The sequence below is a fragment of the Nyctibius grandis genome, chromosome 2, assembly GCF_013368605.1.
Source record: "Nyctibius grandis isolate bNycGra1 chromosome 2, bNycGra1.pri, whole genome shotgun sequence".
In the NCBI taxonomy this organism is placed as follows: domain Eukaryota; kingdom Metazoa; phylum Chordata; class Aves; order Nyctibiiformes; family Nyctibiidae; genus Nyctibius; species Nyctibius grandis.
This window is the reverse complement of record NC_090659.1, coordinates 27,378,965-27,396,745: the sequence shown is the minus strand read 5'-3', so window position 1 is coordinate 27,396,745 and position 17,781 is coordinate 27,378,965. Positions and strand designations below refer to the sequence as shown.

Below are 17,781 nucleotides of genomic sequence, written 5' to 3'. Positions count from 1 at the left end.
ACCAAAGAAACTATGGCACCATTTACATTCAGAACATACCCTTGCAAAGCTGCATATAGGAACTAAAGAATTCAACAACAATTTTTCAGAAACTACACTACAACCACATCTACCTGCAGATCAGATAGCTGGAATGACTCCTCTTCCTGCATGTCTTTCACGGGGTAAAAGCGTAGACATCTTGTCAGATTTGTGATATTCACTGAGGTATCCAAGCCATTAAATTTAAGACATAGTAATAAAATGGTCATAATCTATATGGTCACATGAGCATTTTGGTTTGATTCAAGAATGCATTTTTGAAATGAATCTTCTGATTATGCCCACCTACCACCATTCTTTGGTTTGCCTTGTACAGTGTTACCAGAGCATATTTACTCTCAAGTGACACTAAAATAGAAGGTGCTGTTCACCTACCAGTGGTTATTCAAGTCCATAGGACTGCCGTATAGCTAGTATAAAGTAAAAGCCCTCAAAATACACAGAATTGTCAGCTGCTTTGCTCTACAGATCTGCCACTGTTATGTTGTAGTACTTGCTAATGTGGACACAGCCTATGTCTCTGTGGATTTGATTCCATTGTGATTTTTTTCTCAGTGGAAGGTGGAGATTGCTTTAGAAAAAGCTTGTCTTGCCTGAAAGCAAGTCCACTCTCTTTAACATGAAGTATCCATACATCCCAGAAAAAATCAGGGAAATTTTTTTCTGCTTCTTTTTGACCTTTATTTTAGACCGCAATACCGTGCAGACACAGAAATGAATGACAGCATGATATGCTTTTGAATTTGTCCTTCAATGAGGGTCTTGGCACTCAATGTGAGGGACAGAGTGCAAGCCTGCAGTGACGCTGAAGGTTCCTGTTTTTGAAGAGAGTTGAAGTTCAGCAAATACTTTTACCTCAGAACTATACATAAGTTCTCCCAAATTCACACAATTTTGGAGAAAGTACAATGTATTTGCTTAGAATCATAGAATCGTTTTGGTTGGAAAGGACCTTTAAGATCATCGAGTCCAACCATTAACCTAACACTGCCAAGTCCACCACTAAACCATGTCTGTAAGTGCCACATTTACTTGCCTTTTAAATACCTCCAGGGATGGTGACTCCACCACTTCTCTGGGCAGCCTGTTCCTGTGCTTGATAACCCTTTCAGTGAAGAAATTTTTCCTGATATCCAATCTAAACCTCCCCTGGCGCAACTTGAGGCCATTTCCTCTCATCCTATTGCCTGACACCCTCCTCGCTACAACCTCCTTTCAGGTAGTTGTAGAGAGCGATAAGGTCTCCCCTGAGCCTCCTTTTCTCCAGGCTAAACAACCCCAGTTCCCTCAGCCGCTCCTCATCAGACTTGTTCTCCACACCGTTCACCAGCTTCGTTGCCCTTCTTTGGACCCTTGTTAGGCCTTCTTGGTTAAAAAACTATTGGGAAATATAAACAGGATTTCTGCATGTGACAAGATAACAAGTAACTTTGAAAACAGGAAATCCTCAAGGTACAGAAAGATAAGTAGCGTGCAAGCATTTTTCTCTCAAACACCAGACTACTTGCTTTTCAAAATTATTTTTGCAAAATAGAGTGCTTTAGTTTTCTGAAGGAAAAAAAAAAAAAAATCTATGAACCACCTGATATCACAGTTGATCTGTATGTGTAACCAGACCGTGAACTATGCTTACAGATAGTGAAGAAATGGGAACCAGATTGGTTCTGGTACCAGAAATGGTACCAGGAGGCACCAACCTTATCTTCCAGCTTTGTAATTTTTGCACACTTTCTTGTGGAACACCCACTGCTGTCTTATGGAGTAATAGCTCCCAGGAACCACAGAATAATACAGATTTAAATGACTAAGCCTATTACATACTATGTTCAAGAATATGACAGAAACAAGCATACCTAGGTGTTTCACACAAAAAATGTCATACTTGTAAGAACATCGATAGAGCTGGTACAAGATTATTACATTGCTTAAAAATAATAAAAAAGGAATGAATCTGTACAGTTATAAAGTTACAATTCACATTTAAAATAAAAAATAAAATCCGTCCCTTATCAAAAGAAAAAGCCTGTTCTGATAAATTATCCTAAAGCAAAGCTATTAATTCAAACCAAGTCATTAACCACTTACATATTCTAAAATATTCTGTATATATAGTTCTAAAATGTATTTTTCTGTAAAGTACTAGTTGATTGTTATATTCCACACCTAAAAAATTCATTTTGGTATGAAACTAAAAAAGAGAATATATTCAGGATAAAACAAAATATTACCCAATGAACAACAGATACAGAAATGTATTCAAATTGTTTATCGCAGAAAACTTACATCTAGTAGCGTGTGAAGATGCTGATCCTGGAAAACACTGTGAAGAAAATCTAAGTCTTTTTCGCTGCAGTCTGTAAGTGCATGAATTTCTTCCAGGCTGTCCAGCACCTGTGAGACTGCTCCTATGGGGCAATAAACAGGAAAAAAAAGGAAAGAATAAAAATCAATAAAGCAAAGAATCACAGTAAACTGAACTTTGGAAAGGGGAACTTTCACTCCACCTGGTACAACTGAAACAGGAACTTTAAAAAGCTGGAGTTTTTACAGGAAAACTCACTGAATAAACTTTACGTATACCAACAGTGCCCATATATAGTGTAATTATACATAAGAAATGGTTTAACTGAAGAGAGATTAAAATCTGGTTTTATTAAGCTTACCTTTGTTCTATTTTAGCCTGGTTTCCAACAATGTCTTACGAAGTTACTTGGATTATCTGCCTACCTGCCTGTCCACACCATTCTCACCCCAACCTTCTCTTTTTTCACTTTCTGAACTGCTGGCCATTTTCAAATACATATTCAAAATCAGCAAAAATTTGAAAGAATCAATGCTCTCACAAATTCTTTTAAAATCAGCATCTGGATAGAGGAGGGAAGAGAGAGAAAGACCTGACTTGTGTGTCCTCTGGAGGAGAAAAAACACTGTAATATGAGCTCTGTTTGTTCTGTTTGCCTGGCTATTTCAGACCCAGTTATAGGACTTGCTGTCTTTTGACCAGTGGATTGTTTTGGGTCATAGGAAGATGGGGATGATTTTTATATGGCGTAAGGGTGAAAAGAGAAGTGAGGGATATGGGGACAAAAAGGAGAAACAGAAGGCATCATGGAAGGTTGAAGTCCATAAGGAGAGTTGAACTCACAGCAGGGGAGGATACAGAAACACAACACAAATCCATAGTAATGCAGCCCATATTGGTTCCTTGTGGAACAACTTGTTTTAAAAATCAGATTATTAGTGGTGGATGCCACTTGTGCGCACTACTAGAATGTTAACTTCGGCTTATCTAAACATGCACAGCCCATGTCTTCAGTTTTTCCACAGTGGTACAAGCATTTGGAAAGATGGTAGCATATCCAGTGTTAGTCTGCAAAAATGCTGGTGTCCGACAGTGAACTGCTGAATGCTTTTTCATAAATAAATTCTTAATTCTGGATACAGAATTCTACACATTCTGTATTTCACTAATTTCTCCTTAATATGTTTATTCTGTTTACTTATTCATTTGCCAGTGTCCTTTTGTCAAGATAATATCTAAAAAATTGCGACATTTCTTCAAATTCCATCCTCCACTGTACGAACAATTCTTACCAGCCTTCTTTAAGTCAAGTTCTTTTGTAATCTATTGCATTTTCAGGATGTAATAAAAACAAAAAACCCAACCCCCTCTTAATGACACAAGAAAACAAGTTAAATTCACTTATTTCTCTGAAAACCTTGAAAAACTGGAATAAACATAAGAAAATACATAAAACCTACTATATAAGACTTGTGACCTCATGGCTTAGAAGGATGAGTAAGTTACAAGTCTAGAAACTCCTGCATCACATTTAGTACAAATCTCAGCCTAGGATTCTCCTCACAGTTCCTTGTACACCAAGGTTAAGAACCACAGTATTCCCCTCACTCACAACTCATGGCTCAGGAGCAATAAGACTTTAGTCCTCTCCCATTAAATGTGTCTGACTACTTATTTCCAACTGACATATCAATTTAAGTTATGTTCCTTTAAAAAAATGGTAGCTGGTCAGCAAATAAAACTAATGGTTTGCCTTATCGTAGCTGCTGCACATTGGGTCAGGTGCACTGAGGAAGAGAAAAAACTGCTCTGTCTTTGATAATGAATACGCATGCTCTGCTGAAAGGAACTGCCTGTATTCCTCTGCCTGCACCACAGCTTCCACACTGGGAGACACAGCAGGACATCCGAGAAAACACAGGGACTGGGAACCTGCTGTAACAGCATGGGGAGATCACAGCTAAGCCTCAAAGGCACGGAAGAAAAACATTACCTAGGGACCCAAAAGGGACTGTGCTGAGTTTCTTATAACATTTTCCATATGTCAATTAAAGGTTGATAACTTAGAGATCTTCAAGCCTGAAAGAAAGTGCTTGACTTACTAGGATGCAGTTGGCAGAAGGAAATCTGTTAGAATTCTCTTTTATTTCTATTCCTGTCATGCTCAGAGTTTGAATTAATTATTTTCTTTTCTAGTAAAACTTCTCTTTCTGGGTTCAAAGCCCTTTCTGTGTATTTGGAGTGTTTAAGGAAAACTCAAGAGAAGATTAACTTCAGAGGCTTGGATATCCTAAGATACTCTAATACTGCTCAATGTTGCTCATAACCACTAAAACTTGAGCCAAAACCAGAACCAATGAGATGTTCAATGTTGTCTGCAGTGCTGTATTACTGTGAAACACTGAATGCTCTGGCCCACCACATTATTTATTTGGCAGTATTATTTACTTCAGGAACTTTATTTTGTGGAATACTTTGAGGTCTTTCAAATAGAAATAAAAGTTACTATTTTTTTTTAATATTTGCATCTCGACAACTTTTTTATTATCTGGGAACTCCAAAACACTAAGCTTTGTTCATTAGGTCTTTTTTCTCCTGTCCACTGGTCACATTGAATAGATGGCTGTAAAAGAAGGTTTCCAAGAATATCCTTAACAAATTTGATGAGAAGTTCTTACATTGACTTTGCTAATCCCTCATAAACACAGTTCTAGCTTATGCATTTTTTACCTGCAATCTTATGCTGTATCTACTGCCATGTCTTTCATGCATTTACAAATGATATGCACCTGCATGAGAAAATGGCATAGTAGCAATATAGTAGCATGTTATTGCATAAAAAAGTGATAGAACAATTCTACAGGCAATTCTGTGAACACCTAAACTCTCTGTTACAGACACCTGGTTAAAAGCCTAAGAGTACCTTTCAGAAGAGTTTTAAATTCAGATAAAACATAGTACATAAAATAAAATGTTAGAGTCACTGAATGGAGTCACGAGATACAATCTCATAAAAAATAAGCATGTAATATTTAGGCATAATTATAAAGTGCAGTTATTTTCAGAAAAACATTTCTTATAAAGATTATGCGATGCTGATAGAGCACACCTGGTGAAGTGACAACGAGGTAATTTTTACCAACTCTGTAATGTGAGATTCAAGCTTGATGGATTTTATATTTATTTTTCACGTATGACAAATAAAACAAAGATTCTTTGCATCTGCTTTAAGACTCCAGCGACACTTATACCTCTAAATGACCTATTTAGTGGTAACTGTATAAATCAGTGCCTCCAGTAGTTTTCTTTTGCTGGCATCTGATTACGATACCCTGAAAACACAAGGCATAAATGTTTAACATAGTAGGTAATTAAGCACTACATCAAAATGCTGTGGAAATGATAGGGTGCCTGTGAGCCGAGGTTTTCAAATGACAATTGCATACACATTTAAAACTGCTCACTTTAGCCAAACATGAAAGTCTAGGCTCAATATCAGCACAATCATGAAATACTATGCCCACGCTATATACAAGGCTAGGTTTGCCTTAGAAGCAGCGGACAGGAGTTTACAGTGTATAAGAAAGAACACCTCTATTCGAAGGTGAGAAAAGAATCTTTTTACAGAGATGGGACTTTTCTACTACTTGTGCAGATGTAACTTTTTAGATTATGAGAAAGCCAACTGAGGACCAGATGCTCTTCATCACTTTAAACCACATCTGCAAGAATCACTGGAGTTGAGATGCCTCTAACCTCACACAGTAATTTGCTGCTCTTTGCTGTTCACTATATTCCAGAACAACTATCTGTGTAAGGACAGATGACAGCCAAAGCATGTGTATATATATGCATATAATAGTTTAAAATAAGGTGGGAGATCACAGAATCACAGAATGTTAGGGATTGGAAGGGACCTCGAAAAATCATCTAGTCCAATCCCCCTGCCGGAGCAGGATTACCTAGATCATATCACACAGGAACGCGTCCAGGCGGGTTTTGAATGTCTCCAGAGAAGGAGACTCCACAACCTCTCTGGGCAGCCTGTTCCAGTGTTCAGTCATCCTCACCGTAAAGAAGTTTTTCCTCATATTTATGTGGAACCTCCTGTGTTCCAGCTTGCACCCATTGCCCCTTGTCCTGTCAAGGGATGTCACTGAGAAGAGCCTGGCTCCATCCTCATGACACTTGCCCTTTCCATATTTATAAACATTAATGAGGTCACCCCTCAGTCTCCTCTTCTCTAAGCTAAAGAGACCCAGCTCCCTCAGCCTCTCCTCATAAGGGAGATGTTCCACTCCCTTAATCATCTTCGTGGCTCTGCGCTGGACTCTCTCTAGCAGTTCCCTGTCCTTCTTGAACTGAGGGGCCCAGAACTGGACACAATATTCCAGATGCGGCCTCACCAGGGCAGAGTAGAGGGGGAGGAGAACCTCTCTCGACCTGCTAACCACACCCCTTCTAATACACCCCAGGATGCATTGGCCTTCTTGGCCACAAGGGCACACTGCTGGCTCATGGTCATCCTGCTGTCCACTAGGACCCCCAGGTCCCTTTCCCCTACGCTGCTCTCCAACAGGTCTGTCCCCAACTTGTACTCATACATGGGGTTGTTCTTGCCCAGATGCAGGACTCTACACTTGCCCTTGTTATATTTCATTAAGTTTCTCCCCGCCCAACTCTCCAGCCTGTCTAGGTCTCTCTGAATGGCTACGCAGCCTTCCGGTGTGTCAGTCACTCATCCCAGTTTGGTGTCATCAGCGAACTTGCTGACAGTGCACTCTATTCCCTCATCCAAGTCATTAATGAATATATTGAATAGTGCTGGTCCCAGTACCGACCCTTGAGGGACTCCGCTAGACGCAGGCCTCCAACTGGACTCAGTCCCATTGACCACCACTCTCTGGCTTCTTTCCTTCAGCCAGTTCACAATCCACCTCACTACCCGATCATCCAGACCACACTTCCTCAGTTTAGCTGCGAGGATGCTGTGGGAGACAGTGTCAAACGCTTTACTGAAATCGAGATAGACCACATCCACAGCTTTACCATCATCTATCCACCGGGTTACGTCCTCATAAAAGGCTATCAAGTTGGTTGAGCATGACTTCCCCTTGGTGAAGCCATGTTGACTGCACCTAATGATCCCCCTACCCTTGATGTGCCTAGAGACAGCACCAAGGACAAGTTGTTCCATCGCCTTTCTGGGGATGGAGGTGAGGCTGACCGGTCTATAGTTACCCGGGTCCTCCTTCTTGCCCTTTTTGAAGACTGGAGTGACATTCGCTTTCCTCCAGTCCTCAGGCACCTTTCCCGTTGCCCACGACTTAGCAAAGATGATGGAGAGTGGCCTAGCAATGACTTCTGCCAGCTCCCTCAGCACCCGCGGGTGCATCCCATCAGGGCCCATGGATTTATGGACATCCAGGTTGCTTAATTGGTCCCTGACCCAGCCCTCATCAACCAAGACAGATTCCTCCTCTATCCTGACTTCTTCTGGGGCCTCAGGGGTCCGGGGCTCCTCAGGACAGCCTCCAGCAGTATAGACAGAGGCAAAGAAGGCATTCAGTAACTCTGCCTTCTTTTTATCCTCTGTCTCCAGGGCCCCCACCTCATTCATTAGTGGGCCTACATTGCCTCTAGTGTTGGTTTTACCTGCAATGTATTTGAAGAAGCCCTTTCTGTTGTCCTTGACCTCTCTTGCAAGGTTTAATTCCAAGGAGGCCTTAGCTTTCCTAGTTGCCTCCCTACATCCTCTGACAACAGACTTCTATTCCTCCCAAGTGGCCAGCCCCTCCTTCCATGATCTGTACACCCTCTTCTTCCACTTGAGTTTGCCCAGCAGTTCCCTGTTTAACCATGCAGGTCTCCTGGTACCCTTCCTTGACTTCCTACCTGCTGGGATGCTCTGATCTTGAGCTCGGAAGAAGCAGTCCTTGAATGCTAACCAACTATCTTGGGCCCCCTTACCTTCTAGTACCCTGTCCCATGGGATTTCCCCTAGCAATTGCTTGAAAAGGCCAAAGTTGGCCCTACTGAAGTCCAGGGTTGATATATGTTTCACATATATAACAGTATAATTAAAATGAAAGGCAAGTAAGGGATCTATCCTCCTCAAATTTGAGCTATATGGTGTTTAACGACTTCTTCCTTCTTTAGACACTCTCCAAATTCACAAATAAGTTCCTACATGCACGCAGTTCTGTGAATGCTACTGGGAAGCAATTAAGACAGTGATAATATATATATATACACACACACTATATATATATTTTTATATATATATGTTACAATCAGGAAGAGTCTAGGAAGAGAACTAGAACGATGGAGGTTTACAGAGACTACAGTGAAACTGCAGAAAGAAGGCAGTTGGTGTGATGGATGGGTATTGGGATTTACAGCTAAATTAAAGAAAGTAAGAACACCTATGGAACACAAGAAGGGAAAGAAAGGCATGTAAAAGTCAGAGAAGAAAAGCAAGGGAAATAGGTGCAGGAGAGAAAAACAGGGAGAAAGAGGAAAAGACGAAAGAAGATTGGGGGGTGGGGGGGAGAAAAGGAGATAAAATGTTCCCAAACACAAGCAAGAACACAGAGGCGAGTACTATATATGGAAATGCAAAAAAGGATGGGGCGAAGGGGAAGTGCCGTGGAGGGAGAAAGGGAAGGGCAGGGGTGCAGAAACTGCTGCTTGATTTTGAAGATAGTCTTAGTTTTATTCCACACGCACGGGGCCCTGCCTGTATGCATGTCTCCAGCTTTCTCCTGTCTCCATGCTTGGGATCTTTACACAAAGTTTGCCAATTCCTCTTCCCAGTTATCTCTCACTGTAAAACTAGTCACAAATATGACAGAAGCTAGTCTAGTCTGGTGGTAAAGAAAATTGTAGTGAGAAGGTATTGTTTTTCAGACCAGACCTGCACCTTACAACTAGCACACTCACATGCAACTAACCAAATAAATGTTTTAACAAATGAATGCCCTTCACTATTACTTCCTTAGATACTTTTTTCCTCATTGCAAAAATATATGGTAACCCTCTTCTAACCAGTAGGAGGGTAGCACACCCTATCAGTCTGTAAGTTTACTGGAGAAAGTCTTTATGTACAAACAAAAATGAAAAATCAGTGGCAGAGGCTCTGTATGAGGTTTCTTTTTTCCCTACAATTGCAAAAAAATAATATTGTTGCAAAACTTTTATATAAAAATCCACTGAGTTTTCACTCTCATATTACTGGACAGGCATTCTGAGATGGGAAGTAGGAGGACAAGAAACGACAGCCCTCACAACCGATAAGATCAAAAGAATGAACCAAACAACAACAACAAAAAATCCACGACTTTGATCAGAAATGGAGACATGGACATATGTCTTGCTGCCCTGACCTAGGACAGAAGAAGAACTGTTAGTCTACAAATCTTCAAATGCTGCAGGAAAACCCCTGCTTTATATAGCTTGTATTTTGAGATGCTGAATTTCTTGGTTTTGAAATGGTTCCGGTTTGTATCAAAGGGTCTAGAATTTCACACCTTCTCCTCTGTCTAGTACAGCCTGCAGGTTTTAGAAGTGCTTGTGCTTCTGGTCTCTCATGAAGTGTGCAGCTAACTTGCAGCAGAACCTCCTCCCTACATGTCAGTAATAATCCTTCATTAAGGAGACACATACTGGGTAGTTATTTAAATCAGGTGTATGCATATACACAATGCATATGCATATATCATCTATCACATCAACACAAAATGATCAAGAAAGTTCATGCAGGGGTATAGCAAGAAAATGACATATGACTAATACTGCAGTATCTGTTTAGTGTTAGGAGAAAAAAGCCCATTAGTCCATGAAAATATTAATTTTGGAATGAAAATGCAAAACCAAACCATTTGATCCTTAACTAATTTAATGAAAATTAAATTTTATTTCAGTTGTGCTGCAAATATTGAAAACAAAAAAACAGGTAATTTTAACACTGCCCCTAAACTAGAATATTCAGAATTCCCTGGAAATCATATTATTTCTGGTTAATTATATTTTCAAAGTTATAGACAGATTTAGTCAAAAGCACACAGGTTACTTTTCTTTAACAGGCAGTATTAAAACTGAAAATAGCAAAGAGAAGAGAAGAAAGCTGATTTTTAAACATGCAAAGACACACACCATAGCTGAATTATAAGCCTTAAAGGAAAACAAAGGGATACCTACTTTCTGCTGCTAGAAGTCCTAGTAGGAAGGCAGCATTTGGACAAACAACAAACAGTACGAAGATTTCAGAACAAGCGATTTATAAAGCTGCAACCTAGCACACTAGTTTAGCCACAAAATAGTATGAACAAACTGACAAGAACCCCCTCGCCCCGTTTTTTTAATATGGTTTCTATGTGTGAAACAAATGGGACTTGCAGACCGGGATGGGAGGAAAACAAACACTTGGCATTGGGAAGGCAGAACGTGTATGCAGTGTTAGGTATCTATAATACTAGACTTTTTCCAACATTGGTTAAACTATTTTAAAAAATTCATGGACAAAAAAATGATTACAAATAAGAATATCATAACAGGTGAACTGATAAACTATTTCACGATACTGCAAACGTAGCATAACATCATATTAATTAATATATTTGTATTTACAAACTAGAATTTAGCAATATTATATGGAAAGCAACTTTTTTACAAAGGTTTCAGTGAGAACCATTATGAGAACCATTTAGAAACCACTTTATTACTGATTTTAATTAACAGTGACTTTATATACTTAAAAGTTTTTGTATTTAAACATACCAGAACTAAGATTAAATAGCTGAAAAATCACAAAGATAATAACAGAGTATTGGAAACACTAAAACTCATGATCTCAAAACTGGTAGTCAGTTATAGCTGTAATACTAGATAAGGAATTAATAACAACAGTAAATTATAAGGTGAAGGTAATTTTTTTTCCCAAGCACTCATACTTAAAAATGTTACACAAGACCCTTTGCAAATACTTACAAAATCAGTGGTAATTTTTGCATAACAATAGCATTTCTTTTTCTTCCTCATGTCGATGAGACTGATTGTTTTTAAGATATGGGCTCATATTGCCCATATTTCATGGAATTGAAGTCCCATGAAACTACTGACCACTCACTGACTTGTGAGTTAAGCTAGTTCCACATATGTTGGAAATAGTGATCTTGCAACTTGGCCACACATTTGCTGTTTGATCTCACTCTGAAGGACTATCAGATTTAGCTCTTTTCCCATTATTATTACTTTCAAATTTGAAAATCAAGATCTCATACTGTTAAAAATTTCTCATTTAATATGACAATATAGAGTCTACAAGATAAAAAAGAATGAAGATTTCATTTTACATACAGCAATCCTGAGACAAAATATCAAAATGCATTTATAAAAATGCCATATGAAATTTGTGCCTTGTAGTTTGAGGAAACAAGCTAGAGACACTGATGTAGACTTAATGTGCCTGCTTTCTGTGAAATGCAAAAGCACTGCTTCTATGTTCATCACCTTACACGGTTAAGAACAGAGCTCAGGAAGCACACAAGTGTTCAGGAAGTACTTCAACAGTGCTATTTGTTAGCCCCGGCTAAATAAGTACATTTGGTCAGTCAGTCTGTTATAAAATATGCTGCTATAACTTTCTCGGTGGTTAAACTGAAACATAGCATGATAAAATGCCTTACAGGAATCTAGAACTGTTTGCAGCAAAAAAGCTACTCTGAAACTGTTAGTCACATTTCAGAATATAAGCACCATAAACCAAGCAATTCAAACAGGCATCACAGAGGAAAGTCCTTTAACCAAAAGGTAAGATTTGCTTTAATCTAAAAATCAGCTATGCAGTTTTCCAAAGACTATGGACCATCCACTGGCTTAACTCCAACACTGACTCAGTAGTTCTAAAAATGGGACTACAAAAAGGTTTTTGGAAATCCAAAGTCATAAAAAACTTCTTCAATATATGGGCTTTTCAGCCTAAAAACCTAAACATCCCAAATCTACTTAAAACTCCAAAGTAAACTAAACAGTCTTCCTGAATTCAGCTTCCCAAGTCAAAACATCAAACAATTCCACAGCCTTTCCCTCAGCTGCCGCAGAACGGGCAGCTGAAGAAGCAAAAGGATGAAAAATGAAAATCTTTACACTGGTGACGCTCATTATTCAGCCTGAGGCATTGCTATCAAAACACTTGAAAATGATACCTCTGTACTATCTGTTGGGGACAAATGGTCAGCATATGACACAAGCAGAGGAAATCCTCTGCCTTGATCTAATGTGCAAGCAGGTGATAGCAGAGCCAGGGAGGGCAGGAGCGAGAGGAGGGAGTAAGAGGAGGAAGGGCAGCAGAGAGCAAACTAGTTGTGAATTTCTCTAGCACATAATTAATTTCATGGTCCACTTCAAATACTCTCTACTGGGCCAGTTTTTCTCATGTGCCAGATTTAGCCTTTAAGGCTGCTGATTGCTAACTTCTGATTTATATTTGTTTTGGCACATTAAAAATAGCCAAAACATTCATTGCCTTCGGAAATTGACATTTTACAATGTCTTGAAGACAGGCAACCTGAAAGTCCAATGTTTTACATTCTAGCAAAAACATTTGCAAGATGCTTGTCACTTGAGGTGTTTAGTGGCTTTACTAAAGATGTTACTGAACACAGCCTACTAGCAGTAAAGTAATATTTTAGTTTCATAAATATTCACTTTTTTTTTCAAAACATTTTAAAAGCCTTTTTCATAGTCTCTCAAAATTCAGCAAGGCTGACTCCTGCCATGTTACCAACAGAATGATAGTGGGATTAAGTCAAGTCCTTCAGAGGACAGTTGCTGACGGAAGAAGAAATAGATCACCCAGAACAAGCTGTGAGAACCAAGTATTATTAACATACCCTGTACGAATGAAAGGAAGATGTGCACAGAAAAATACCTGGCTGACTTTAAATGAAATTTGTCTGTGTTCATTCCTGTCTAATTTAGTTATGCAATTTGCTGACCCTCACTGGAAACCTCTCTGACAAGAATATCCTTTGTGATACTGCATCTAAGAAAGTCATCTGACTTGCTATCTATAGGGCCTTCATATCCCAGGCTATCACTCTGATAGTATAGGAAGATGCTCAAAGGGTCCAGCAATCCCAGGTTCACTGAACTCTGAGAAGAACACCTCTAGATTAATCTGGGAAAAAGACAGAACCGAAATTTTATTTTCTGTGTTTAGAAAGACCTGGAGGAGGACAGAAGATACAATCTGTATAACCTAATAAGCATTACTTTTCTGCATCTTTATCTCAGCAGGAGTTCCACATTTGCCCATTTCTGACAAATTATTTAATTTTAATGGTAAGCTTAATGGAATTTTATGAGAGGACTAAATAGGCAGCAACATTTAAAATATTAAATGCTCTTCATTAGAGTTTATGATCTGGAAGAACATTACGAGATGATAGGAAACTCAAATAACCTTAAGATATTCAAGTTTCTACTGCAATTCAAGAGTTTTATGTCTAATTTCTATAAACTAGGTCAGTTTAGAATCATCACAAGAGCCTACCTTTAGAAGCTAGAAAAATTTGAAAACCTTATTGGTGAACTTCTGAAGAGGAAACAAAATAGATTTCTATATCTAGCAATTTCAGAAGCTGAAAGTTGCAGTATCATTTCTTGTAAGCCTCAGTGTTTATCCTGAGATATTAAATATTTCATCAGCTAATATAGACGGTCAGGGAAACATTATGAAAACTATCCACTTAGTATCGTTTCCTGATCACTGTGATCTCCCCTCAGTGAGATCAACAATGTTATTTTAGACAATAACTACACTTTCCTGAGAAATCCAAGCTATTGTTTCAGTTATTTCAGAGATGAACACAAGATAACAATGGCTCCAGCACAGATATGCTGTAGAATTTACATGTGTACTTGATTCATATATTCTGTGAGTAGAAAAAGTAGAACTTGTACCTTTGCTGTATACTGATATCTGCTATTACATCATCCTATGAGGAAAACACATGCCCTGTTGATGTGAGACTGAAACTGGAAAGAGGAACTGCAGCTCTTAGATGAGGAAAGTTGCCACTGCCAATCACGTTGGTGGCCTATTTGTTTTACTGAAATGGAGGAAGTAGCTGGAAACAAAAATTAAAGCACTGCAAGTAATTCTGGGCGAAGTAAAACCAACTTATTATTTTTTCTTTAAAAGAATACATGGTTCCTTACTTACAAGTATATCAAGTATTCAAAAGCTGGCTGCCTGAAGTTAAGCCATGGGGCTGTAACTATCCATTTGCAATAAAAGATCTGAGGTTTCCATTCACTTCTATGGAGTGAAATATGAGCAGTGTGCATCTCTAAGGACAAAGCAACCTTTTAATTTAAGTAGTCAAACCTGAATTCCAAGAAGTGAAACTTAAGATTTTCAACAACAAAAAAAAATTGTCCCCAATTCCTATATTAATGACATTGAAATAATTTATTAAAATTACTTGTTCATATGAAAGAGCAGAAAAGGAACACTTAACACATGCAGTAAGTAATTTTCTCACCTATAAAAATATAGGGAAAGAGAATTATCACACAGCAGTTCAGCACATGTAATTAAGCTCCTGAAACATCTTCTAGTAAAGTCAGTGTGTAGCTAAAATATTCTGTCAGTAATAATAAAAGAGAGAGTCCTACTAGCCTTAGATTTTTCTCAGAAGTTCATTTAACTTGATCCTAAATCCTAATTTTAGATCAGACAGACCAACCCAGACTTTTGCACGGCAAATGTTGTGAGTAATGTTATATCAAAATTAACATACATAACTATGACAGGGCCCTGTTAGTATAGGGACTGCCAGGTTATTTACATTCCTGAATATGGGTCGAGGACAAAAGGACTGCTTGGAGTAAGATCATTGTTCTGCCCAAGGCCTAACTACGTGCTCACAGCACAGCAAAGGTATTATCTTCCCTTTGAAGTATGTTGCGAGGTCTCTGAAGTACATGTATTGTCTCTCTCTGAAGATTTGGGGGTCTGGGTTATAGTATCAGAAATACTGTCCAGCCTGCTCTAAAGAGGAGACATCTTAATCATACTGTTCTCTAAAACAGGAGGTCAAGAAACTCCGGTACACGATATTTTCTTTTTATAAATAACTTCTAGTAAGGTATAAGAACCTTGCTCCTGCCTAAGAATTTGAGACAAATTTTCAATAAGCTTTTACACTCAAGCGATATGAAGAGAAATATGAGGTTATAGCACTATTTATAACTAAATGCACATACAAGTAAAAAAATCAGACAGAATTTCTGTAGAAACTTATAACTGTGCAGAGATTTTTTCTTCATTTTCTCCAGTCACTAATACCATTATGACTGAAAATTATTTATGCTTTCACATTTAAACGTTAACTTAATATGCAACTTTATGAAATCATGAGAAATTAGTAAATACTTGATACTATAGAATTAAAACAGGTTGACTGCAGTAAATACACTTTCTGTTAAAATACCTGAGGAGGTGGGGTCTTCAGAGAAGTCTGGCAGCTCCTCAGGGGGGTCACCATAGAAGGAGTTGAATTTGTGGCTTGACACAGCTGCTAGTACTGCCCCCTGAATAAAAATACCCACATAGTCTAAATTACACAAAGAAGGATAATGAAGCATTTCCAGACACCTCGGATCACTCACTCTCCCGAGGTCTCTCACGTGTTAACCTTCGCAGTGAAGAGTAAATAAATTTTATAGTCTTCAGCTCTGCTTCACTGTTGTCGGTGACAATATCTAACAGAAGAGCTGCTCATACACTACTCTAATAAACAGTCAATATATTATTTGTGAGGGGATTCATGAGAACAATTCTTTATGGGAAAGCATTTTAAAATAATAAGTGTGAGGCATAAATTCTCATAGTACATTGTAAACAAAATAACTAATTTATTTCTCTTTCCCTCTTAGCTAGACTGGGTGGCTTAGCAAGTACAAAAATTCAGTCTTTAAAGCAATGCAATATGTTCTAAGAAATTGTCAGAATCTGACACTGACAGCACTAGAATATTTGACACCCATAACATATCTGTATGAAAATGTAATAATCTCAGACTCTCAGAATGAGTGTTATATGGGAAGTTACAAAGCCAGAAAAATGCTTATCTGCTTTCACATATATTTACTTGTTCAAGTAAATTACAGTTTAACCACACAGGTTTTAATGTCTTACAGTTGGGCAGTAGGCAAAATGGACAACAAATAATTTCAGGAAACAGAACAGTGCTTTGGATAAAATCATAGAAAACAAATAGCACAGGTATAAACCCTCTCAGGAGACTAAATACAGTGGCCTCCCCAGAAAGAAACCTGGGAAAGATCTGAAACTGCGTCTAGAGCAGGAAAACAGATAATATTCTAAAATGCACTAGCTAACATTTTAATGAAAGCATTACCTGGACCTACAAACCACCTGAGAGAAAGCGCTTTTTATCATGAACTACAGCAACTGTCGCATCCTATCAGTTCTTTTTGCAGCTACATTAACATTTTGCAAAGCAGCAACTCAACATGTATATCTGATTCTGTGGTTTTTTACAAATTATAAAAAAACCTCACAAATTGTAATGCTGCATGTTTCTGTTAAAATTTTCTCAACCCTTTAGTGAATTTAAAAATGTTTCTGTTAAACTTTCCAAAATAGGAACTGAAGGAAAACATATTGTTTTGGGCTAAAATGTTAACATTCTTTTCAATTCAGCTGAGAAATGATCTCGTGTATAGTCAAACATAAAGGGGATAAACTGAAGAATATGTCTTTGCTCTTCTTGAAAAATGACATTAAAACATTATTATGTTCCTTTTATTATAAACGTAACACAATAATAACAGAAGCCATTGTACTATTCTCTCCTCTCCAATAATTCATATTACACAGAATTATTTAATTAACTTACGATGAAGACGTCATACACACCTTCACTGATACCAGACAGTTTGTGCTGAAATTTAGTTTGAAAACTATACACTACAAGAGAAAGGACGAACACCCTTAACAAGACATCATTGCCACAAACGACTGTGAAGACCTGTTTCAACTTTTTATTTTGTTGTGAACTTCAGAGCATAGATTTCTCTCAGCACTTTTAAAATGAATGAAGTATCACACAAAATTTAAGTTACATAATTATATTGTTTTAACACTACATTCATTTTACCTTTAGTTTTCGTCTTGCATTGAATTTTCTCAATTGTTCTACTGTTTCTGGAAGATGAATCTTGTATGCATAGCGATCTCTCTCCTTAAAAAAACCCGCAAAAAACAAAACAAAAGAAGCATTAAATAGTCTTAGTCTCTCTTAATAGTCTCTCAACATTAAGAAACTAGACAAGAAAAGTACCAGCTAATAAGTAGCCTAAAGATAATGAGGATTTGTTGCAACTTAAGGAAAACTTCAAGAAAC

At 38.1% G+C, this 17,781-nt stretch overlaps 1 protein-coding gene across 2 annotated transcripts in view; it reads right to left on the bottom strand.

Annotated features, from left to right (window-relative positions):
• CASK (calcium/calmodulin dependent serine protein kinase) overlaps positions 1 to 17,781 on the bottom strand; it is a 233,534-nt gene that overhangs the window by 66,205 nt on the left and 149,548 nt on the right. For both annotated transcript variants that reach the window (XM_068417554.1, XM_068417564.1), the window contains exons 9-11: positions 17,536 to 17,619; positions 15,844 to 15,943; positions 2,326 to 2,447 (exon numbers count right to left, since the gene is read on the bottom strand). In XM_068417554.1, the coding sequence (XP_068273655.1) occupies positions 2,326 to 2,447; positions 15,844 to 15,943; positions 17,536 to 17,619 (306 nt within the window). The remainder of the gene's footprint in view (positions 1 to 2,325; positions 2,448 to 15,843; positions 15,944 to 17,535; positions 17,620 to 17,781) is intronic.